At 38.3% G+C, this 25,435-nt stretch overlaps 1 protein-coding gene across 2 annotated transcripts in view; it reads left to right on the top strand.

The window, feature by feature from the left end:
* The first annotated feature begins 574 nt into the window (after positions 1-574).
* Positions 575-25,435, top strand: part of ube2j1.S (ubiquitin conjugating enzyme E2 J1 S homeolog) — a 32,103-nt gene continuing 7,242 nt past the window's right edge. The window contains exons 1-6 of one of the 2 annotated variants that reach the window (XM_018265443.2): positions 575-787; positions 10,491-10,564; positions 16,785-16,916; positions 16,997-17,081; positions 19,382-19,487; positions 20,142-20,265. In XM_018265443.2, the coding sequence (XP_018120932.1) occupies positions 691-787; positions 10,491-10,564; positions 16,785-16,916; positions 16,997-17,081; positions 19,382-19,487; positions 20,142-20,265 (618 nt within the window). In that variant the 5' untranslated portion in view covers positions 575-690. Of the gene's footprint in view, positions 788-4,234; positions 4,344-10,490; positions 10,565-16,784; positions 16,917-16,996; positions 17,082-19,381; positions 19,488-20,141; positions 20,266-25,435 lie in introns of those variants that run through there. The other variant, XM_018265444.2, reaches the window with a different exon arrangement.

A 25,435-nucleotide genomic window follows, 5' to 3' on the forward strand; every position in this document is an offset into this window, starting at 1 on the left:
CATTTTTTAAGGGTACATTGCTGGTAAATTTGTAATACCGGCCCCGGTAGGTGTTTTACAGGCTAGGCCAGATGGCAACCCTAGTAACTAACAGGGGGACAGGTGGGCTACATCAAGGCCCACCCATAGGTGAAGATGGCTGCAGCATAAGTAGGGCTCAGGACAGAGGGTGGTTTGGGGCTCTTGCAGCTAGGACTAACCCTATGGTTCCGCTTCTGCTAAACTTTTAGTTTTAAAATAAAGTACGCCTTTAATTATATCTTAAAGGGGTTTTGAACTTATCACATTCTAATTGGGATGAACTTTCAATCCTGGACTATATCTTTTCCTACACACCCATTTAAAAAAAAAACTCATAACTTCCCTTCGCACTAAAGGTATTCTTTTGTATTTAACTGAACTAAATATCAGAACAGCACTCACAACTGCTTTAGGGAAGCAGCCAGAACTACTTAAGAACACATCTAAATAACATCTTTCTCCGTAAACTCTAAAAGCTCATTCATTAACAAGCTCGCCATCCCTTCTCATGACCCACGCCTCACAGGAACCATGTAAGTCACGTGACACAACAATTTCCCAGTTCCGCCCTTTTGCTCCCTAGCGCCTCCCAGCGCACAGCCTCGCCTTCAAATTAGTGAAACTCAAAACATTTCCACGCCTCCAAAGCGACAGCGTGACGTGGCCGGTATGGTGACGTCACAGCAGCTGACCTCTGTGGGCGTGCCTGCGCAACAAGGCTTCTGTCATCTAAACATGGAGGGTCGGTACAACCTGAAAAGCCCAGGTAAGTGAAAGCTCGCCGCTTTAGGCTGGGGGCGCACCGTGATTATGCTGCATTGTAACAGATCTACCCATGTGGTGTGTGACTGGGCTCAGCTGCTGGTCAATGATGGAAAATATACCGCTGCGATTTATTCTGTGAGGGATACTGGGGCATCCGGCGATTACTGCCCCGTCCTTGTTTCCAGGGCTATGTGTCGTATTTGTACAGTTTATTATCTACTTGTCTGCCCATCAGTGATTTTGTAACACGTAACTTGTATATGTCATTCCTATCCAGTGAGAGGGCGCGGGGAGTTATATATAACTAGTACATCAATAGAGATGGTGTGATGAAATCCCTTAGCTGATGAACACATCTGTCTATAATTTGTGTGAATGAAATAGGTCCCTTGGTGTAAGCTCTGCTTGGCAGGGAGGGACTGATGGCAATGACGTGTAATCCCTGTAAAATGCTGCAGAAAATATCAGCCCTGTATAAAGGATAATCATAATAGCGATCCAGGGCTGCCATCAGAAATCACAGGGACCCACACAACAACATTTTCTGAGCCCCCCTTGCCACCCTCCCACATCAGTACCAAGGCCACACAAGACACAAACGTTAAAACATTAAGTGCCCTCCTTAAAAATAAGAACTTTGGTGCCCAAGGCCCCCCTACAAGTTTTGGTGGTCAGGGCCCCCTACAAGTTTTGGTGGTCAGGGCCCCCTACAAGTTTTGGTGGTAAGGCCCCCTACAATTTAAAGAAAAAAAACATTGGTGCCAGGGCCCCTACAAGTTATTTAAAATAAAGTCATTATTGGCCAGGGCCCCTATAAGTTATTTAAAAAACAAAAAAAAACATTTGTGGCTAGGGCCCCTACAAGTTATAAAAAAACATTTACGGCTAGGGCCCCTACAAGTTATTTTAAAAAAACATGTGGCCACTGCCCTATACTTTAGCCAGGGAGCTCAGGTGCCTGTATCTTCAGTTTCCTGTGCTCTGGTTTGCCAGTGAAATTTAAGTTCCAGTAAAGCCGCATGGTGTTTGGATAAACTAGAGGTTAGGTTCAAACTTCACTCATCCAATCCCTATGTGGCTTTACTGGGACTTACACTTCACTGGCGAATCAGAGCACAGGAAGCAAGGCACAGGCATCTGAGCTCCAGCCCACCTTCCATTCCGAAGTCTGCAGCTCACTGAGGGCAGGGGCGCAGCTATGCAAGTAAGTGCAGCACGGCCTGGCCCCCCTTTAATCGCCAAACCATCTGAGCCTGGGACAGCAGTACCTCCTTTCCCCCTGATGGCGGCCCTGTGTGACACTACAACTTAAAGGAAAACTATACCCCCAAAATGAATACTTAAGCAACAGATAGTTTATATAAAATTGAATGACATATTAAAGAATCTTACCAAACTGGAATATATATTTACATAAATATTGCCCTTTTACATCTCTTGCCTTGAACCACCATTTCGTGACTCTATCTGTGCTGCCTCAGAGATCACCTGACCAGAAATACTACAACAGTAACTGTAACAGGAAGAAGTGAGGAAGCAAAAGGCAGAACTCTGTCTGTTAATTGGCTCATGTGACCTTACATGTGGTTTGTATGTGTGCACAGTGAATCGTACAATCTCAGGGGGCGGCCCTTATTTTTTAAAATGGCAATTTTCTATTTATGATTACCCAATGGCACATACTACTAAAAAAGTATATTATTATGATAATGGTTCATTTACATGAAGCAGGGTTTTACACATGAGCTGTTTTACTCAGTATCTTTTAATAGAGACCTACATTGTTTGGGGGGGTATAGTTTTCCTTTAAAGGAAAGCTGAAGTGCAATCACTTGGATTGTTAGGTGTGGCAGGTTTATAGAAGAATATTGTAAAACTGTCTATACTAACAAATACTCAATATGATTTATAAGCCTAGAATAACATTTACAGCAGTGCTTAAAAGTTTGGGAACCCCTAAAAATGTTCTATATTTTAATATGAATGTGACCTAAAACATCGGTAATTCAATTGTTTGTTGGGTGGTCCCTCACTCCAAAGTCATCGAAGCTCTATCAAACAGAGTCAGTGGCACCGTCCAAGCCACACAATATCCAAGGTATAGGCAAAAGTTCACTCTGGAGAGCCAATTTAAATTCAGTGTATTTTATTCAGACACACAACATGTTTCGGACAGACATGTCCTTCATCAGGTGCTAATTACAATATGTATTCACTCCGACTATTTATTAACCCCATTCACCAGCAAGTTCGTCAGCTCACCCAATTTTGCCAGACAAACATAATTAGATAAAAACAATACCAAGCAGAATACTGCCATCTTGTGGCCTATTCATAAAAGGCATAAAAACAATTGCACCAATAGTATACAAAGTATCAATGAGAACGTAAGTCACATAAATAGTAACAATAAATAGTACAAAAGTCATCATATTGAAATAGTTACAATAAATAGTACAAAAAGTATCCGATAAAGAAGATAGTATCAAAATAGTTTCAAAGTCCTACCCTTTAAGATATATTCGATCCAGATTCATGTCAATCATTTTTCAGTAATCTTTCAGTAAGTAGAAATAGCCATCTAAAGAAAAGCAACAGTATGATAGTTATAAAAAGCACTTTAAGCTAAATGCATCATTTATCCCACATGGTTCTAATGTATTTAAAATATCGATCCACTTCGCCTCACATTGGAGTAGCATTCTTTTCCTATCACCACCACGTGAAGGCAAATTAATTTCCTCTAACACTTGCCATCTTAAACTCGCACTATTGTGTTTATGTTCAAAAAAATGTTTACCTACAGTGGTGTGGGTTTTAATATTAAATGGGTCATAATTTGTAATCGATCGCTTATGTTCACCTATCCTTATACGTACTTTTCTTTTTGTTTGACCAACGTACATCTTCCCACATGGGCATTTTAAACCATATACCACATATTCAGAATTACAAGTACAATAATGTTTGATTGGTAATCTGTTTCCCCTTAAAGGATGTATCACATAGGCTCCCTTAATTATAGAGTTGCAATTACTGCAATTTAAGCAGGGGAAGTTTCCCATCTTAGGGGGACCAATAAATCGAGTAGTGTTCCTGGTATGTGTAATATCAGATTTAACCAATTTGTCCGCCAAATTCCGTCCTCTCTTATATGAAAAAATAGGCCTTTCCTTACAATGTCTGTTTAAAATTGGATCTGTCTGCAACATTGGCCAATATCTATATACAATTTTTTCAATTTTTTCAGTTCATTTTTAGTGGTGTCATACTTTTTTCTATTTCCCTGTAAAAGGACCTGAAACATCATCTGCTTGTCCTAAAAGTACACAAACAAAGCCTAATTAAACAAATGAAACAAAAATGATTATGTTTGGTCATGTATTTATTGAAAAAAATGATCCAATAACATATCTGCATGTAACAAGTAAGTGAATCTATATTTCAGTTTTAGCCCGTTCATCCATACAGAACAGCTTCAGCTCTTGGATGTCTGTGGGTTTCCTCACATGAACCACTTGATTTAGGGCTTTCCTCAACATTTCAATTTGATTAAGGTCAGTACTTCAACATGGCTATTCCAGAAAATTCTCTTTATACTTCTTTAACCATTTTTTGGTAGAGCAACTTATGTGTTTAGAATCTTTGTCTTGCTGTATGACCCACCTTCTCTTGAGATTCAGTTCATGGACAGATCTCTTGATATTTTCCTTTCAAATTCTCTGGGATAATAGGAATTCATTGTTCCATCATTAATGGCAAGCCGTCCAGGCCCAGATGCAGCAAAACATACAAACCAGAACACTCCCACCAACATGTTTCACAGGTGGAATAAAGTTCTTATACTCCAGTAGTGTTTTTCTTTCTCCAAATGTAATGTTTAAGCCAAAAAGTTCTATTTTGGCTTTATCTGTCCACAAAACATTCTTCCAGTGCCTTTCTTGTTTGTCCACACGTTTAGCAAACTGTAGACGGTCAGCAATATTTTTGTGGGAGAGCTGTGGCTTTCTTCATGCTACACTGCCATACACTCCATTGCTATTCAGTGTTTTCCTGATGGTGGACTCATAAACATCAAAGTTCACCAATGTGAGACAGGCCTTCAGTTGCTTAGAAGTTACCCTGGGTTCCTTTGTAAAATCTTGGACTATTAGACACCTTGCAGTTGGAGTTATATTTTATGGTCGTCAGTTTCTGGGTATGGCAACAACAGCTTTGAATTTCATGTAACTGTTCCCAGCTTTATGGGCATCAACTTTTTTTTCTGAGGTCCTCAGACCCCTCCTTTAGTCGAGCCATGATACACATCCACAAATGTGTTGTATGTGTGATCAGACTTTGCTCACTCCTGATTGTCATCCCAATGACCAGGGCTGTATTTAGAGTATTTGATTGACGTACAGCACCAAAACAGGAAGATTTTTTTTTAGATAAAAATGCCTTTATTAGAACATTTGGCAGGACCTGGACAAGCGACGTTTCAGGCTACACAGAGCCTTTTTTCTAGTTTGAAAAAAGGCTCTGTGTAGCCTGAAACGTCGCTTATCCAGGTCCTGCCAAATGTTCTAATAAATGCATTTTTATCTAAAAAAATCTTCCTGTTTTGGTGCTGTACGTCAATCAAATACTTTGAAAAGGATTGGAAGGTGGCCAGTCAGGGTACGTGCACCAGGCTCTATAAATTGACAAAGTTTGGGAGCTGATTCTACTATGCAAGCAGGGCTGTATTTAGGTCCAATGCCGATGTGTGCTTGTCGTCACTTCCGCATTCTTCCTTGGTCCCCCTACCCCTCACCCCCTTCGTTCCGTCACCAGATTTCCTATGGAAATCTGTGGGGAGGGTTTAAAAAAAAAAAATATATAAAACCCAAAACCATGCCGCCCTAGGCACTGGCCCTCACGGGCCTATATATAAATACGGCCCTGCCAATGACTGAAAACACCAGACTGACTAATTTCACCTTCAAATTATATGATCCTAAGGATTCACTTACTTTTGCCACACACAGATAAGTTATTGGATAATTTTTTTTTTCAATAAATACATGACCAAACATAATAATTTTTGTTTCATTTGCTTAACTAGGTTTTCTTCATCTACTTTTAAGACTTGTTTGAAAATCAAATGACATTTTAAATCGCATTCATATAAAAATAGACATTTTTAAAGCTTTCACAAACTTTCAAGCACCACTGTGTATATAACACCAATGTCTGCTTTATTGCCAGTGATCTACTGTAAGTGTTCCTTCCTATAAAACAGGGGTGTCCAAACTACGGCCCGCGATCCATTTTTAATTGGCCCACAGCAAATTCCTATACCCCCCCCTCGCCTAGATAGTTTTACAACTCCGGTCTCCGTTACACACAAGCTCCTCTCCTTCTGGAGCTACCAGCTCCCCCCTCCCTCCCAAAAAACAACAATATGACGTATAGGTAACTTTTAATGTACATCCATATTTTAAAAAGTATTTTTTTAGTGTCAGTATCACTTTAAGGTGGACTCCGTGATTGTAACTTACTGCCCTGCTGCCGCACATTCATTTCTATGTGATCACTGAGACAGGCGTTGAATAAGCAGGATCAAACTGCAGCAGCACATTCAGCTTCATGAATATAAAAAGGTGGATAGCCTAAAATAGCTGGTGCTGTTCACATAACTTCCTATTCAGGTATAAGCTCAATTGTGGGAATAGCACAGCTCTTATATGAAAACACCAGAAGTTGCTCTTTGAATTTGAAAGAGTTTCTCGAGGGCTGCCATGTATAACTGACCCGAGAAACATAGATAACGCAATAGTGATTGCAGTACTCATAGGGGCCAATTCATTAACTTCGAGTGAAGGATTCGAAGTAAAAAAAGTCGAATTTCGAAGTGTTTTTTGGGCTACTTCGACCATCGAATCGGCTACTTCGACTACGACTTTGAATCGAAGGATTCGAACTGAAAATCGTTCGACTATTCAACCATTCGATAGTCGAAGTACTGTCTCTTTAAGAAAAAACTTTGACCCCCTAGTTCGCCACCTAAAAGCTACCGAACCCAATGTTAGCCTATGTGGAAGGTCCCCATAGGCTTGGCTAAGTTTTTTAGGTCGAAGGATAATCCTTCGATCGTTGGATTAAAATCCTTCGAATCGTTCGATTTGCTCTTATGCAGGTGAAACTTTCAGATCGGCATATAAAACCCATGATCCTCTAGCATCTCACCTGCTTTCATCTGAGATTTGCAATAGCAACTCCTATAGGAATTGTGGTTTAGGAACCGCTGTAGTGTGATGACTTTTCTATGTAATGTTTACCACCTAAATGTTTTTAGTAGCTTTAGAGAAGCTAAATACAGGTATGGGACCGTTATCCAGAATGCTCCGGACCTGGGATTTTCTGGACGATCGATCTTTCCATAATCTGGATTTTCATGTTTTAAATCAACTATAAAATTATGTAAACATTAAATAAACCCAAAAAAGGCTGGTTTTGCTTCTAATAAGGATCAATTATAATTTAGTTTGGATCAAATATAAGGTACTGTTTTATTATTGCAGAGGAAAAAAAGCTTAAATTTTAAATTTTTTTTGGTTAAAATGGAGTCTATAGGAGACAGCCTTTCCATAATTCGGAGCTTTCTGGATAACATGTTTTAGCCGGATAAAGGATCCCATACCTCTATATTATAGAAAGATTGTGCTATGCTACAGGAAAAGTAGTGCTCCGAGAGGTTGACAACAACAAGTAATACACAAGTATCAGTTAGTACAACCTTCATAGCAACTAAGGGAAACAAGTGTAAAAATATTTTACTTTCTCATCTTAATTTTTAAAGTTGACAATTACAAATGGAAAATAAAAAGAAGCATTAGTTGTTTTGTGATTGACCTTATAGAACTGGGATGGACAACCTCATGCCATTTCTGTTATTTGCAGTAATGCTGTCTGACCATCTAAGTATGTGCAGGGCTGTGGAGTCAGTACTTAAATCCTTCAACTCCGACTACTCAGTGTATGGTACCTCCAACTCCAATAACGACTTCACTCCTCTATTAATTGAAAGAAGTTATGAACACAACATAAAAGGCATTTCATCACTGCCAAAGCTCAACTGTTTTTAAGTTATATGAAGGTGGTGTCAGCTTATGGGCAAAACCAAAGAACTACAGGACTGGGCTGGCACACTACCTTATTGGACATCCAAGCCTGTATTTGTACTATTTTTTTTTTCTCATTACAATTTAAATTTATTAGGAGTCAGAGCTGGTATATTTTTGCTGACGCCAACTCCATGTACCCAGAATTGCTTCTGACTCCACAGCTCTGCATGTTATACAGTACTGCAGTGTAAAATCAGTTTATCTCATGTAACCGGAGATTCAGTTCCAGGCTAGTGACTCCACCAGACAGACAACCCAAAACACATGTTCTAAGGGACTTTCCAGTGATATTTAGAGTAATAAAATTTGCAAACATACTTCGGCCTTTACAATTTTACTACCTGATGTTAAGAATAATATGCATTTAGAGGATAAACCCATTATGCAGTGCAGTTATTAGAATTAATTAAAGGGTTGTTCATCTGCAAATATCTTTTTCAGTTACCGGTAAGTAATTTACATATAGTTTACCAAAAAAAATACCTTTTCCAATTATTTTTGTGTGTGACCTTTTTCACCTTCTTAGGTCTTTCTAAAGCAGCTGTGGGAGGAGACTCTATAACTGCTCTAAATTGATACATTTAGGGGCAGATTTACTAAGCTCGAGTGAATAATTTGAATAAAAAAAATATTCAAATTTCGAAGTAATTTTTTGGGTACTTCGACCATCGAATTGGTCAAATTCGATCGAATTGAACGATTCGAAGTAAAAATCGTTCGACCATTCGATAATCGAAGTACTGTCTCTTTAAAAAAAAAAACTTTGCCTTCATACTTCGCCACTTTAAACCTACTGAAGTCCAATGTTAGCCTATGGGGAACTTCCCCAGCACTTTTCTAAGCTTTTTTTTTTGGTCGAATAAAAATCCTTCGAATATCGAATTCGAAGGATTTTAGCACAAAAGCTCCGATCAAATAAAAATCCTCCGAATCGAACGATTTGGATCGATCGTACGATTTTTTTTTCCATCTAAGCTTTTGCGCTAAAATCCTTCTAATTCGATATTCGAATTCGAAGGATTTTACTTAGAGGGTCGAATTTGAGGGTTTATTAACCCTCGAAATTCGACCCTTGATAAATCTGCCACTTAGTTTATACATATAAACTATGAATCAGATTTATCAAAATGTGACTTTCGAGCTTAAATAATAACTCGCCCATGTTCTATTCATTCCTATGAATAGAACATGAGTTAAAATTTTATTTATAAATGGGTGAAAGTTAAAATTCAGCATTTGATAAATATCATTGTAAAAATCCCAAAGGAATGAAAAAAAATATTGGCGAGTTTTTATTTATTAAATTAATTTTTGGAAAAAATGCCCCTATCCCTGAGTTTTGTTAAAGGCATCTATTGTACTTGATACAGTAGTTGCTAGTATTCCAAAAATAGTGCTGAGCAATATATCAACTAAATAATGTAGCATATTGTAACAGTTCAGAATCTGCACCTTGATTAGTGAGGTGTCAGACTGAAACACCAGAAACAGGAACACTACAATTTTGGTAAAATGGTAATAAATAAAAAATGGAAAGCAATACTTATACAAGGATTATTTCAGTTAAAATAAAGTACAATGGATTTTTCGAGTATTTGGCTGTCAGTACTGCTTTTTGCCCAACATCTCACAATTTCACTTATGTTATATTTTGAGCTACACCAATATACTTCAGTCCTCAAAGATGGCTGAATGTGTAGAACTGTCCCTGAGGCTGTTGTATTGTCAGATGCATTACATAGTTTCAAGAAAGGGATGCCTTTATAGAAAGTGAGGAAATTCTACGTTACTGGAATTATCTGGTAGTAAAAAGTTGATCCTGGAACTGGTATGATTGCCATCTTGGGTGTCTAATATTACAATACAAAATGCAAAAAGGAAAGGTTGTGGGAGCTCTCAAAGGCTTAATAAAAATGTACTAAATTACAATGGAAGTGCTACTGACCTGGCCAAATTAACTACAGACATAGAAAAAAATTAAAAAAAATTGATCAATGCACATTCCCTGGTCCCCTGTCATATCGGTAATCTATGCAGATGCATGTATTTACAAAGACAGGGGTTTTTTAGTTTCAAAATTATGATCATAAGATTGATAAGCCACCATGCCACGTCAAGGTAAAACCCATATACCGCCATATGGGTTTTACCTTGACGTGGCATGGTGGCTTATCAATCTTATCATAATTTTGTAACTAAAAAACCCCTGTCTTTGTAAATACATGCATCTGCATAGATTACTGATATGACGGGACCAGGGAACGTGCATTGATCAATTTTTCTTTTCTATTTTTTTTTTCTAATTTTTTTTTCTAATTTTTTCTAAGTCTAATATTACACCCTCTAAGTCAAATTGAAGACACTGCAGGAGCAGCCTCGTTTCATTTAGACAAATAGGTTGAGCTTAATGGACATTGGGTCTTATCACCCTTATCTACTGTGTTACTAGACTGCAAAAAGAATTAGAATTGATGAGTTCTGAACTCTACTGAAAAGGTAAATATTCAAAAGTCCAATATATCCATTCATTTTCTAAAATGTTTCTCATATTTGCAGCAGTGAAACGCCTGATGAAAGAAGCTGCTGAACTGAGAGACCCGACAGATCACTACCATGCTCAGCCACTAGAGGTACTGTATGAGTCTTGGCAAACGGCTGAAATGTATGAAACTAGAGATGTCTATATAGCTAGTAGCTATAGCGAATAATAAGCAAGTCCTGTTTTTGCAACCCCCTCTTTTTTTTTTTTGGCATGAATGGGAAACACAGAAATATAATTTAGTTCTGCACATGGGCAATATTACTTATGAAGATTTATTTAAGTTCATTAAAGAAACTTCTTTGTAATCGACGTGCACTAAGGATGTTTAAAATTTTTTAAAATTAACATTTAATATAAGCTTCTTCATACTGAAATAAGAAACTTTCTAAATACAATCAATTAAATATTCTACATCATTTCTGAAATAATCAAGTTTATGTTCACTATCCGTCTCTCAGCATCTGTTTCTCCTCATTCTGTCTTCTTGCAGCAGTTGGGTGTCAGGTAGTCATTGACAGTTAAATCCAATATATCTTATAGGGGGAGGGTTTTCCTTTCCTAGCAGATGAATTAGAGCTTACTCAAATAAATCCAGTACAAACAAAATCTAACAAAATAATTGCCTTTTGCCTTTTGCACAACTCTTGCATGTAGAGAGACATGATTTTAATAGAGTGAGCTCTAATACATCTTCTAGGCAAAAGGAGCCACCCCCCCATATAAGATATATTGGATCATTCATCTGACACCCAACTACTAAATGAAGATGCCGAGAGAGTGATAGTGAACATAAACTTGATTAGTTGATTATAAATTTTAGTTGATTATATTTAGAAAACATATTATTTCATTGTGCTGAAGCTTATATTAAATATTTATCACCATTTGTGCATACTTATCATCCGTGTACTCGTAAAATTCACCACATCATATATAAGCATTGGCCATTATTGCGTAAGGCTTATCCCACTATTCCTGACTTTCAGGAGCCACCATTATTATCTTACAAACGTACACAGAACCTTAAAGACAGATTGGTTAAGACAGATCTTGGTACCCAGAAGGTTCAGGTACAGAGGGTTTTGGCTCCCTTAAGGAATGGTATGTTCCCGTGTGGGAGATGTAATCAATGTTCCAGTGTGATACGCACCAATGTTTTCACTCATCCACAGACAGGGAGGAAATTTGAGCTGCGAGGACACTTCACATGTGACACGGAGTATGTAGTTTACATGCTTAAATGCCCATGTGGCCTTGCCTACATTGGGGAAACTATCCAACCCATACGTGATCGCATTAGTCAGCATAAGTCCACAATTCGGAAAGAGGTACTTAAATTACCGGTTCCAGCTCATTTTCACTCAGTACGACATTCCGTAGCAACCCTCAGATTCCTTGTGCTGGAGTCTATTGCCCCCCCACGTCGGGGGGGCAATAGACTCCTGCAACTCCAGAAACGAGAAAAATTTTGGATACATACTTTACAAACACTATACCCTAAAGGGTTAAATAGAGAGTACGACTTGCATGCTTTCATATAGTGAGGTAACTAGATAATCTATGCAGATAAGGTGGAGGTTGGGATAAAGACACATCCTTAAAATATATGTGGTAACAATGTGTTATATATTTCTGTCACATATTTTGCTGTTTATGTTCGTACTATGATACAATTGATTAACCTATTGGTTGTCTCTATGTGTATACCTAGACGTTAATGGTCTATTATTTCTAACTTTGTTAAAATGGTCATATACCACATTTAAAATTTATACCACCCCCTTGGGGGCGTGTTTACAGCTGTAACCCTTTTTAAGGATGTGAGATCATTGTAACCTAGATTGCTTGATAAAGAAGCGGGAGCTTCGAAACGTTGCATATTCTTGCATATTCTTGCTAGATAAAGAATTTTCGTTTTCTTCACAAGATAAGTGTCTGGACTTTTTTGTTTATTATATATATATATATATATATGTGTGTATATATGTATGACAAGTATTTAGCAGCACTCACTGTATCTTCAGCTTAACGGGTGTGGTTGGTGCAGCGCCTTTAGGGAAACTTCTGTGGGCTTCCCATACATATACAAAGTGGACAAGGAAAAAGGCAGCACTCGTTATATCAAAAAGTGAAAAAAGTGTATTTAAGATCAAAGTTCATTACATGACCTGTTAGTGGCAGAACATCTCTCCGCCTGCGACGTTTCGGGCCTGCAGCGTGCCCTTTCTCAAGCATAACAGGATAATATCAGTAACACTTGCCAAACATTTAAACAACTCAACAGGAAATGACATCAGGCTCATTAGCTGTCAGCATTTTTAACCCATTCTCTGCCATCCCTGTTGTTATCCTTCCATTTCATTCACATTGTCGTATGATTTTGCGAAGATACAATTTTTGGATGTGCTTGTTTATAGGAATTCCACTAATGGGGTAGAGACATCAGTATATACAAAACCCACCGACCGTAACCAGATTCTCCATTTCTATAGCAACCATCCATCACACACAAAAAATTCCATACCGATTAGCTAATTGATGAGGGTTGACAAAATTGTCAGCAACACAGAAGAAAGGGCGAGACAACGTCAACTAATGTGTAAAAGCTTTACGGATAGGGGATACCCTGGGAAAGTGCTTCAAATGGCACAAAAGAAGATTGCTAATAATGGAACACAACAGACAGGCAGGAAGAATACAGATTCGGCTAACAAACGTATCCTGTTTGTATCTGAATTTAGTAATTCCAGTGACAGCATAGGGAAAGTCTTACGCCGACATTGGCACATTCTAAGTAAAGCATATCCCCAAATAGGAGAATTTGTGGCTCCTCCGGTTATGTCATACAGAAGGGGTAAAACTATCGGTGGTATGGTTACTTCGTCTGAGGTTAAAACGCAATATAAGTGGAGGGATACCTTCCTAGGAATGAGAAAACTAGGGATGTATCCCTGTTTGGGATGTGTGCAATGTTCACATGTCATTAAAGGAGAAGCTTTTATACACCCCAGTACGGGTGAAAAGATATCATTGAGAGGACATTTTACTTGTGTGTCCAAATATGTGATATATGCATTGACCTGTCCATGTGGTTTCATATGTATTGGGGAAACCACACAGATGGTCAAGTCACGCATATCTCAACACAAATCCTCTATCAATTTGGGAAACATGAGACTGCCTGTCTCCAAACATTTTCTAGAGGCTGGCCATGAAGCAGACCAATTGAAATATATGGTTCTGGAGGGAATTCCATCCCTTAAATTTGGAGGCAACAGGGAATTAAAATTAAAGCAAAGGGAGGTGTGGTGGATTCACAGGTTGAAGACAATGGCACCATCCGGGTTAAATAGGGACTATAATCTGTTCTTATTTCTGTGATACAATGTAACAGCATGACATAAAGTAGGTGTGCTAGAGTTGATTTTTGAATTCCCAAAGGTGAATTGCTTATGACTTTACTTAACAACAGGGATGGCAGAGAATGGGTTAAAAATGCTGACAGCTAATGAGCCTGTTGTCATTTCCTGTTGAGTTGTTTAAATGTTTTGCAAGTGTTACTGATATTATCCTGTTATGCTTGAGAAAAGGGCACGCTGCAGGCCCGAAACGTCGCAGGCGGAGAGATGTTCTGCCACTAACAGGTCTGTCCTGGGACCATTACTATTCTCCCTCTATACTTCCTCCCTTGGCAAATTAATAAATTCATATGGTTTCCACTACCACTTCTATGCTGACGATACTCAGATCTATCTCTCATCTCCTGATCTCAACCCAGAACTCCTAACTCGCGTCTCCTCCTGCCTGTCCGCTATCTCTACCTGGATGTCGCAACGCTACCTTAAATTAAACCTCTCTAAAACTGAAATGGTTCTCTTTCCTCCAGTTAACACCAGTAGCATCCCCGAAGTATCCATCATAGTTAACAATTCCACTATCACCCCCTCTCCCTAGGCCCGGTGCCTTGGGGTTATCCTAGATTCTTCCCTGTCATTCACTCCTCATATCCAGTCACTTATTAAATCATGTCACTTCCACCTAAGGAACATATCCAAAATACGATCATTTATCACCCAAGACGCTGCCAAAATTCTTATTCACTCTCTCATCATATCGCGTCTAGACTACTGTAACTCTCTTTTAATTGGCCTCCCCCTCCAGAGACTGTCACCTCTCCAGTCCATAATGAACACTGCTGCGAGGCTCATACACCTCAGCAACCGCTCCTCCTCTGCCTCGCCATTCTGTCAATCCCTGCACTGGCTTCCATTACCTTTCAGAATCAAATTCAAATGAATGACACTGACTTTCAAAGCACTTCATAACTCTGCCCCACCCTACATCTCTGAACTCATCTCTATATACTCACCCACTCGCTTACTACGCTCCTCTACTGACCTGCTACTCAACTCGTCTCTCATTACCTCCTCACATGCTCGCATTCAAGACTTTGGAAGGGCTGCACCCCTCCTCTGTCCACGGTCTGTCCGACTTTCTCCCAACCTTTCTGCTTTCAAAAAATCTCTGAAAACGCACTTCTTTCGAGAAGCCTACCCTCACTCTGCTTAACTACCAAACGCAACACCACATACAACACCACATTTCTCACCCACTTACTTCGATCTTGCCCACTCCCACACCTTGTGTATTACTCCCTTCCCTTTAGACTGTATGCCTATGCATAGGGCCTTCCTCACCTCTTTGTACCTGTATTGATTGTGATGTTTGTTACTCCATATATTCTATATATGTAATTCATGTGATGTAGTTGTATAATCACATTTACTTTACAGTGCTACGCAATATGTTGGCGCTATATAAATACATGTTAATAATAATAAAAAATAATGTAATGAACTTTGATCTTAAATACACTTTTTTCACTTTTTGATATAACGAGTGCTGCCTTATATATATATATATATATATATATATATATATTCTAGTTATAATAGATATTGACAGTGACGGCTGTCAAGGATCTGACTGCATACCCCCTAGAAATAATGTTCCCTGATTATCATCAGTACTGTGTTGTGTGTTGCCTGGGATTGTGCAGCAAGAACCAAGCAGTGAAACGATCAAATTAATTAATTTTAATATTGCTGATCTTTTCTATTTGGGCTCCTTAGATCTGTATAGAAGTTGATAAAAACACTATTCCGCCTGAATGAAAATTCATCAATGAGAAGTCTGCTGGCCACAAATGTACAATTGCAAGGGAATTCCCCACTGAGAATGCTGATTACCAAAACAATGTCATTCATCTTATGATTATCTTCAGTACAGACATTACTGTATATAATTTTTGGCTTCATTATATTGCACTATAATCAAACATGAGAATAAAAGACCGATTTGTTTAGTGCTAGGAAATCTGTGCTTAATTTTTTCAATGCCGCTTGCCGAAAAGAACATGGAGCCACATTTACAGGGATCAGGTGGGATTCTCATTGGATGATTATATTGCATTTTAATGCAGCCACTGGCTCTGGGTGGCTAAGAATAGTTTTTTATTGAGCAATGTTGTTTTAAAAATACAACCTTAATGTTTGTAGTCTACAGCTCCCAGCATGCCTTTAAACTTAATATAAATAAATAAAAAATAAGCTCAAGTACAGGGATTTGTAGTCCAGCATCAACTGAGTATGTGGTTAAGAAGTGCAGTTCAGCTGTGTTTGGACTCCTTTAAGGTAAACATACTGTATACCCTATATAAAAATAAAAATGCAGGTTGTTTCTATTGAATATACTGTAAGCAATGCTTCTTTTAAGGCATTCCTTCTCTGCTTAACTGGATTTATGAATGAGAGGTGGCTGCAATACAACCTTATCTGAGCCATGCTCACTATAAACAGTAAAGCATCATCAATAAACGACCATTAATGGTAATAGTCTTCAGAAATGTTGGCAGCTCCTCTATAAAGGAAAACTTTTCTATACACATGATATATATTCTACCTTCATACTTACTCAGAGTACTTCTCTGAACACCTTTGCAATTTACATACATTTAACAATTTAAGTGGATTCTAACATGTTTGCATTTTTAGACTGCTAATACCATGCTTTTGAGAGTAAGCAACCTTATGGTTAGCTGATGAATAGACTTTTGAAATGACTGTTAGTATGAAGACAGAGATGTGTACGATATAAACACAACATTCAAGGTTATTTTTGCAGTTGTTCTTTTTTTTTACTATTTGAATGTTATTGTTTAAAATGTTCTTCTGTCCATGATTTCTTGCAACTGGTATCTCTAATTTTGGATTACTGTATTTAAGGATAATTCTCCCCCCTCTTTTCAGGATAATCTTTTTGAATGGCACTTTACAGTCAGAGGACCCCCTGACTCAGACTTTGATGGAGGTGTTTACCATGGTAGAATTGTCCTGCCACCAGAATATCCTATGAAGCCTCCAAGCATTATTTTACTAACGGTAAGTGTATAGTTTAAGCCGCTTTTTGTTTTCCTGCATATTCCATGAAATGAGTCTCTCAATTTTTTACATTTTAACAGGCGAATGGAAGGTTTGAGGTGGGGAAAAAAATCTGTCTGAGCATCTCTGGCCATCATCCTGAAACATGGCAGCCTTCCTGGAGTAGTAAGTATTAGTGATATGCTGGTTCAAACAAAACCCAAAACTTCTTATTATGCACATGCAAATGACTTGCAAATTAGAGACAGAAGAGTAGGATGCCTCTGTGCCTTCCCTGCCTACCCATTCAGAATTGAGCATGGCCTAACGAAAGCCACGCTCCATACTATGCATAGTCTGCAAGTAGTCGACTAGCCAAACATTGTTATAGAATTTCAGAAATTAAAGAAAATTACAAAAGGCACTAGATGGGATACATTTTATGACAAAGGGGAGGTATACACATTTTTATGCCTTCATCTTAAAGGGACAGTACATAATGCTGAACATAAGATTCTGATTGTTCTGGTACAAAATATAATTTTTTTTGTTATATTTTTTTGCTCTGAACAGGGCATAATTTTAAACTTGCATCACATTCTACTTCCTGATTCCAAGAAGCAAATCTCCCAAAAATGTCATCCCCGCTGTAGCACAGATTTAACCGAGGATTACATCTTACTGTAGGCAATTGCCATTCGGTGGGAGGATGTTCTTTGGGATCAGAAAGAAGAATGTGACCTTAGTTTAATTTTTGCCCTGTAAAGAGCAAGAAATACAAAAAGAAAGACCTATTCATTGCACTAATGTTAAAAAAGGGGGTATACTGGCCCATTAAAGAGGATATATACATCTTTATTCAACACAACCAAAGTAAAAAGAACTTGGAGAAGGACAAGGAAAGACAAATACACTGGGGAATGCCAATATGTAACCCCCCCCCCCAGTGAATTCAATAACTACCATAGCTACTTAATTAGAAAGTAAATAAAATTGTACTGGCCTATGGGGAAAAACCTGCATAACACTAAACAATTAACATTTTACATGAGTCTGCCAAGGGGAAACTGGGAAAGGTAAGAAAGATAGCATCACTACATCCTCCCCAAGCATTTTTCCAGTAGCTTTGTCCTGGGCAAAAATATGTTTGGTAGGTGCCTTTCATATTGGCATCTCCCAGTAAGTTAGCTTACTGAGAAAATTACCTTTATATAATTTCCCCCCCTCATTTCACACTGTGTTTTGACTGTTTTGGCTAACTGATCCATTATGCAGCAGGGAGATTAACTGTGCACTGATTGTTTTACCTTACAAGATTGAAACTCGGAGTGGCTTCAGTCCCTGTTTAGTTAGTTAAGAAATGACAAAACATAGATATTATATGAGTGAAAGGGTAGTTAACCTTTTAAATTCAATTCAAATTTAAATATCAAATAGTATTAATTAAAAAAAAAAGTTTTTTTGTATGATTAGCATTTTGTTCAGCAGTTGTCTTGTTGCTAGGGTCCCATTTGAATTTTAGGTTTCAGACTGAGAGATAAAGACAGCCTAAATAGAAAGACAATGAATAAAAAGTAACAAGGACATTGTAGCCCCACAGAACAATAGTGAGGAAAATAATGCAAAAGTTATAAAAATGACTAATTGAAAAGCTACAAAGCATATGACTACTAGATACTAAAAATTAACTTCAAATGGAATTTCCCCTTTAAAACACTAGGTAACTAGAGCTGGATAATTTAAACATATTCGAGCTTCAGAAGGAACAGCCTGTTTTATGATTAAACCACCATTCTGAAGCAGCTGCACTGTATGTACAGATGCTGTCTTTGGCATTGAACACAATTGAAGGGTTAAACAGTGGAAGAATCTCTTAGTAAAAAAATTCCAACAATGGAAATATTGATGGTTAACTTATAAGATGTAAAAAAAATGGAGATGTGGAAGCACTCTAAAGGCTAAGTAATAGTATATTTAAGTATAATGGAAGTGCTAGTTTTAATGCACATTCCCATGTCCCCTGTCTCAAAAGTTTACAAAACAGGGGTTTTTAGTTACAAAGTTATGATCATAAAGTTGAAAAGCCACCATACCACGTCAAGGTAAACCCCATATGGCGGTCCCTAACTTGTTTGCCTTTCGGCCATAGTATAAAAAGTCTTACTGCATAGTAGCAATCAGTGTCTGTTGAACCTTGGTTTCAGTGTAAAGGATCTATCCTCCCCCGCAGTATGCGGCTTTTAAGGGAGAGGAATTGTCCAACCAACGCCCATTTTTAAAAATATAGGGCCCATTAGTTTAAGGGGGTTATAAGAACTAAAAAGAAAACCCTGAGTGATGCTATTTATAAAATTATTCCTTTTGAATTGAGTTATGTTGAGAACATGTAAAATGCAGGTCAATTAGACACATGACGGCAAAGTATAGTTTTGAAACTATTTGTAGACTTACAAGTTATTGTCAACTCTCTTCCATTACATTTTCAGTAAGAACTGCTTTATTAGCCATAATTGGATTTATGCCCACAAAAGGAGAAGGTGCCATAGGTTCCCTGGATTACACACCCGAGGAAAGAAAGGCTCTTGCCAAAAGGTTAGATGTAGTCTTATTTGCTTTGAGTTAAATAATGTATCTCCATGCAAGCATTGCCTTTTGATGATTCAAGTAGTGATATGACTTTTACATAGGTGTAAAACCTTTCAAGATTTCTATTAAAGGAGAAAGAAAGGCAAATTACACATTACAAGTCACCCCGGGCCGGCGCTCCTATCAAAACTGCACCGCCCGGAGTTCTTCCAATGAACACCACGGAAGCAAGCCTTTTCGCGCTTCCTCTGTCTTTTTGCAGCTGCACATATGCAGTAGAGAAAAAAGCCAAACTTTAACGAAAAAGCTGGCTATTTCGTTCTACTGCGCATATGTCTGTGTGGAAATTTAAAAACCGAAGAAGGAAGAGGATCGCTCCGTGGTGCTCGCTGTAAGAACCCGGGCTGGTGCAGATTTCTCCTGATAGGAGCACCAGCCCTGGGTGTCAGGTAAGTAAATATAATCACTTGGGGGTGCCTAACTTTTGGCACCCCACTGTAAATTGCCTTTTCTTCTCCTTTAAAGATGTGATCATGATGCTCTCACATGTTTCACAAGATTTAAACATATGAGTAAACTTCTTCATCACTGCCAGTGAGTAGGTTTTGTAATTAAACTTTTCCCCATGTCATTTTAGAATTTTTCATTTGTGTCCCTCAGATCCCAAGACTACTTCTGTGAAGTATGTACGGTTAGCATGAAGTCTACTCTACTCCCTCTTAGCTCTATTTCCAGCCAGGCTGATGTTGAAGCTAGAGAGCTTGCCAGACAAATCAGTTTTAAGGTAAATAAAAAAAGTCAATGTATTACTATGTGTAACACTATATAAGTTGTAGCTCCTGTAGGTATAAACTACGTAGCCTTGTTCATGGTGTGCTCGATAACTTGAGTTGATATCTGTTTGTAGAGTTAAAGGGGCTGATTCACTATGGGTCGAATATCGAGGGTTAATTAACCCTCGATATTCGACTAGGAATTGAAATCCTTCGACTTCGAATATCGAAGTCGAAGGATTTAGCGCAAATTCTGCGATCGTACGATCGAAGGATTATTCCTTCGATAGAACGATTAAATCCTTCGAATCGAACGATTCGAAGGATTTAAATCCAACGATCGAAGGAATATCCTTCGATCAAAAAAACGTAGGCAAGCCTATGGGGACCTTCCCCATAGGCTAACATTGACTTCGGTAGCTTTTATCTGCCGAACTAGGGGGTCGGAGTTTTTTTTTAAAGAGACAGTACTTCTACTATCGAATGGTCGAATAGTCGAACGATTTTTACTTCGAATCCTTCGATTCGTAGTCGAAGGTCGAACTAGCCCATTCGATGGTCGAAGTAGCCCAAAAAATACTTCGAAATTCGAAGTTTTTTTTACTTCGAATCCTTCACTCGAATTTAGTGAATCAGCCCCCACAATGTTACAATCCGTGCACTTTTATGCACATTCCAATGAATATGTGTTGGTTTCCTTTGGGTAAGCAGTATTCTTGTAATGAGATAATTGCCAGGCATGCCAAAGGCCCACTCCAATCCAGGTTTGTAAAAAAGTTACTACATTGAAACACAGGCATTGGCTCTGCATTTTTCATTTTATATTTTACTCCATAAGACAGAGCTGATGTCTTTCTTTTCAATTAAGATTACCTGCCAATTATCTTCAAAAGCTAAGAGGACTGGCTTCAAATAAATCACACAGTCCTACAGGCTCTGGTAAAAAGTGCTATAGTGAGCAAGGTGGGGGTGGGAGCATAGCCTTTTTTTTTTTTTTTTTTTGTTAAATAAAGCACTTTTGAATGTGTGTATATGTGGAAAGGCTGTTAGACACAGTGGTCCTCATTTACTAACAAGGAGTAAAGTTGTACAAGTGCAGTAAACCCTGGTCATTGATTGGTTGCTTCTGGGTACTGCCCAGGTGCACATTTGTCCTGTGTTAGCAAATGAGACAATTTGTGTAGGAGTAAAGACGTGTGAATGTGTTGGCTGAGAAATGTGCATTTTGGTTACGGCATATTTTATCTCTGTGAATTGTAAGAATGGAAACCATTTTCATCATGAAGCAGTCAATAAAAGGGAGATGTACAACCCCACTTCCAAAAAAGTTGGAACACTGTGTAAGGTACAGTACAAACAAAAAGTGAATGGGATGAGTTGCAAATCATTTAAAACCTTTATTTACTTGAACATAGTACAAAGACATCATATCATGTTGAACTTTAAAATGTTTATTTTAAATTTGATTAAAAAAAATAGCGACAGGGCCTGGTTTCCCATTGTGTTGCTTCAACTGAGAAGACAAATTTGTATTGCCTGATAAAGAATTTCCGCTGCTTAACAGTTTGGAATCTACTTCATTGTAATTTTTACTTTCTTCAATGGGTCTGAATTACAGATAGGCCATTTTAGCACCTGGACACTCTTCTTACAGAGCCATGCTGTTGGAATACATGTAGAATGCAGTTTGGCATTGTCTTGCTGAAATAAGCAAAGCCTTCCCTACAGATGTGGATTAATGCACAGGCTCCCCTAGACTATAGTGCAGGGGCTAATGTGTGATCTGGGGCACATCTAGTTTTTTTTCAATTAGTATTTCTATATTTATTTTGATTTGCACAGTTAGGTCTGGCCAAGCATGCGTACTAGAAGAAGGCAGGCAAGGTGCTTGTGTCTGGATGGATGCAGATCTAGTGACATCACCGGTGGGTGCTGAACCCGACCCAACATAGAAAGCTCAGGTGCACATGTTCGTGGATCTGCACACACCTGGATCCAGCAGTAGCCTAGAAGGGGGGGGGGGGTCTGTGAATGTAGTCTAGGGGCCCCACATCTCATTAATCCACCGCTACTTCCCTAAAAAAGATGTGTGGATGGCAGCATACATTACTACAAGACGTGTGTGTGTATGTATATATATATATATATATATATATATATATATATATATGCTACTCCCACACATGCTGTGTGTACTTATGCATCCCCATACCATCACAGATGCTTCCTGTGCTTTCTGTGAGTTGATAGCTTGCTCGATGGGCCTTCTCCTCTTTAGCCGAGAGGATGCAGCGTTCATGATTTCCATAAAGAATTTAAAATTTTGATTTGTCAAACCACAGGACCGGTTTCCACTTCATCTTAAAGGGGTTGTTCACCTTTGAGTTAACTTTTAGTAAGATGTAGAGCGTGATCATCTGAGGCAATTTGCAATAGGATATATATATATTTTTTTATTATCTTTGGTTTTTCAGTTATTTAGCTTTTTATTTAGCAACTCCAGTTCACAATTTCAGCAATCCGGTTGCTAGTGTCCAAATTACCCTAGCAACCATGCACTGATTTGAATAAGAGACTGGAATATGATTAGGAGAGGATCTAAATAGAAAGATGAGTAATAAAAAGTAGCATTAATAATACATTTGTGGCCTTATAGAGCATTTGTTTTTATATGACGGGGCAGTGACCCACACCTGAAAGCTGGAAAAAGTAAAAACATTAAATAAAAAATTATATAAAAAAATTAAAATAATGAAGACCAATTGGAAAGTTGCTTAGAATTGGCCATTCTATGATATACTAAAAGTTAACTTAAAGGTGAACCACCCCTTTAAGTTGACCATACATGGGCAGATATCAGAGTTGGCAGTTTATCTGCCTTGTATGGGCCCTCTGTGGGGCCGATATCTGTGCAAAAATCAGGCTGATGTTGATGGGACTGTTTGAGGCTCACGTTGGTACAAGGACTGCATCGGCTCTATGATGCAGTCCTCACTGCACTTCATCAGAGACCTCCTGATCCATTGGCACACGTTATTTAAACCCAAAGGAATACTCCCATTCAATTAACATATTAATCCCTTGTATCAAATCCATTTAAAAAGTATAATACATGAAAGACGTAAAAACAATCTAACCAGCGAATCCATTATAATCCATTATTTAAATAAATGTCTTATTTCATTACATATAATTCCATGTTAATAGAAACAGTCATGTTACTTTGTAAAATCCTTATATGTTTCAATTTATAGTTAATATTCTAATGGATACAATTCATATTGACTACTTATAATTTAGTTACAGATTCGCTTAAGTACCTGAAACAGTTACAAAAAACATTAATTCCTCTAATTTATAAAATTTTAAATTGTAGCGATTCTATTAAATGTCAAATAGTGTTCCATTTGCAGATTAGAAAAAAACAATATCAAAAACCGAATTCAAACCGTTTGGCTGTCTTGTACATAATTTGTAAATCCATTTTACCTCTGCCCTCAATAATTTTGCTTGTAAGTCGCCCCCTCGTGTGCCAATGCATCAGGAGGTCTCTGATGAAGTGCAGTGACACGAAACGTGTCAGACCTCACGGCGCTGTGATTTTGGTGTACCGAGATGTTTATATAAAGAAAACCAGTTTTATCTGTGAATTGAAAGCGAGCGATTCTATTTTCTAGAGGGCTCCTGAGTGCGCCGCCTAATCGATAGATGCAAAGCCGCATCTTCACTCCTGGCTCATTCCCCCGCCCCTGGGCAACAAGCAGGAGGGGGGAAATGAGCGGGCCCTTGGGCGGGATCACCCAGGGGCCCTATAGACAGTAGCAGGCACACTTTGAACACGTGCCTGCTGCTGTGACTTCTTGGACCCCCAATGGCACTACTTGTCGGATCCTGCAGAAGATGTACTCCATCAACACCGTGGGACCCTCCTGCCTTTTCTTCTTTGGATTTCAGCCAGACTTCACCCAATTTAGTGTAACACACACACATTTTATACTATTACACACTTACATTTACACTTCCACACACAAGATCAGGGGGGGTTCACACATTTCATACATTTACTCACACATACTTGCACACACAGGCACACAACACATACATATACACACTTACACAATTTTATAGTTTTTTTTTTTTTTATTTATATTGCTGCATTACCTGAATAAAAAGTTTTATTGCCATTGAGAATAGAGTATTTGCTACTTGCACTGCGCAATACCTTTTGTATGTTATTTTGGTGATTATATTGCAATTTTGGTGGATTTTTAGCCATTTTATTGCATTTTCAGCTTTGCATTGGTGACCTTCGCCACCTCAGACCAGGCGAAGTGCAATAGAGTAGATAGGGATTACTCCAAAAAAAGTTAAAAAATTTTCTAAGTGTCAAAAAACGCTGGCGTCTTACTTTTTTTAAGGGTGATAGGCTGAAAAAAAAGTGTTTTTTGACACTTAGAAAAAATGTAAACTTTTTTTAGAGCAATCCCTATCTACTCTATTGCACTTCGCCTGGTCTGAGGTGGCAAAGTAAAGTCTGGAGCAAGAGGTAACGTTCACGAAAATCCGCAACTTAGTGAATTAGCATAGTTAGGTCCCTTCGCCATAGCGCAACTTTGCCTGGCGTAAAGGTGCAAAGTAGCGCTACAGTAGGTTTACTTCGCTAGAGAATTTATTCCACCGCCCATTAGTAAATCGGCGAAGTAATGAAATGACGTCACACTGACGCTAGCGTTAGCTACTTCGCCCTTTAGTAAATTTGCCCCTATGTTTAGCATAGCTTTGCAGTTTGGTAGTTTGCAGTATAAAGACATTTTTACCTCAGATTTGTGAGAATGTGTACTTTCGGAAAATATATGGTTTTTTAGGATCTTCATACTGTTTGGGGGTCTCATTGCACATAATACACATACCGGGTGCTTATATTGTAGAAGCCAGAGTGTCATACGTGAAAATTCATATTCACTATTTGGATTTGGGGGTCTCTGTATGCCACATAGTTTGGTAAATCTATGCATATTGGGCATCAAACTGTTCAGTAGACTCCTGGCATTCATATTTAGGATACTTTATGCTGGTAGGCTACAAATGTGGGGTATATAATGGAGTAAAATATACAAGCTTTGTGACTATTTTCAGAAATTTCATAAGTGTTATGTTTACAATAGCTTTGCAGTTTGGTAG

The sequence above is a fragment of the Xenopus laevis genome, chromosome 5S (assembly GCF_017654675.1).
Source record: "Xenopus laevis strain J_2021 chromosome 5S, Xenopus_laevis_v10.1, whole genome shotgun sequence".
In the NCBI taxonomy this organism is placed as follows: Eukaryota; Metazoa; Chordata; class Amphibia; order Anura; family Pipidae; genus Xenopus; species Xenopus laevis.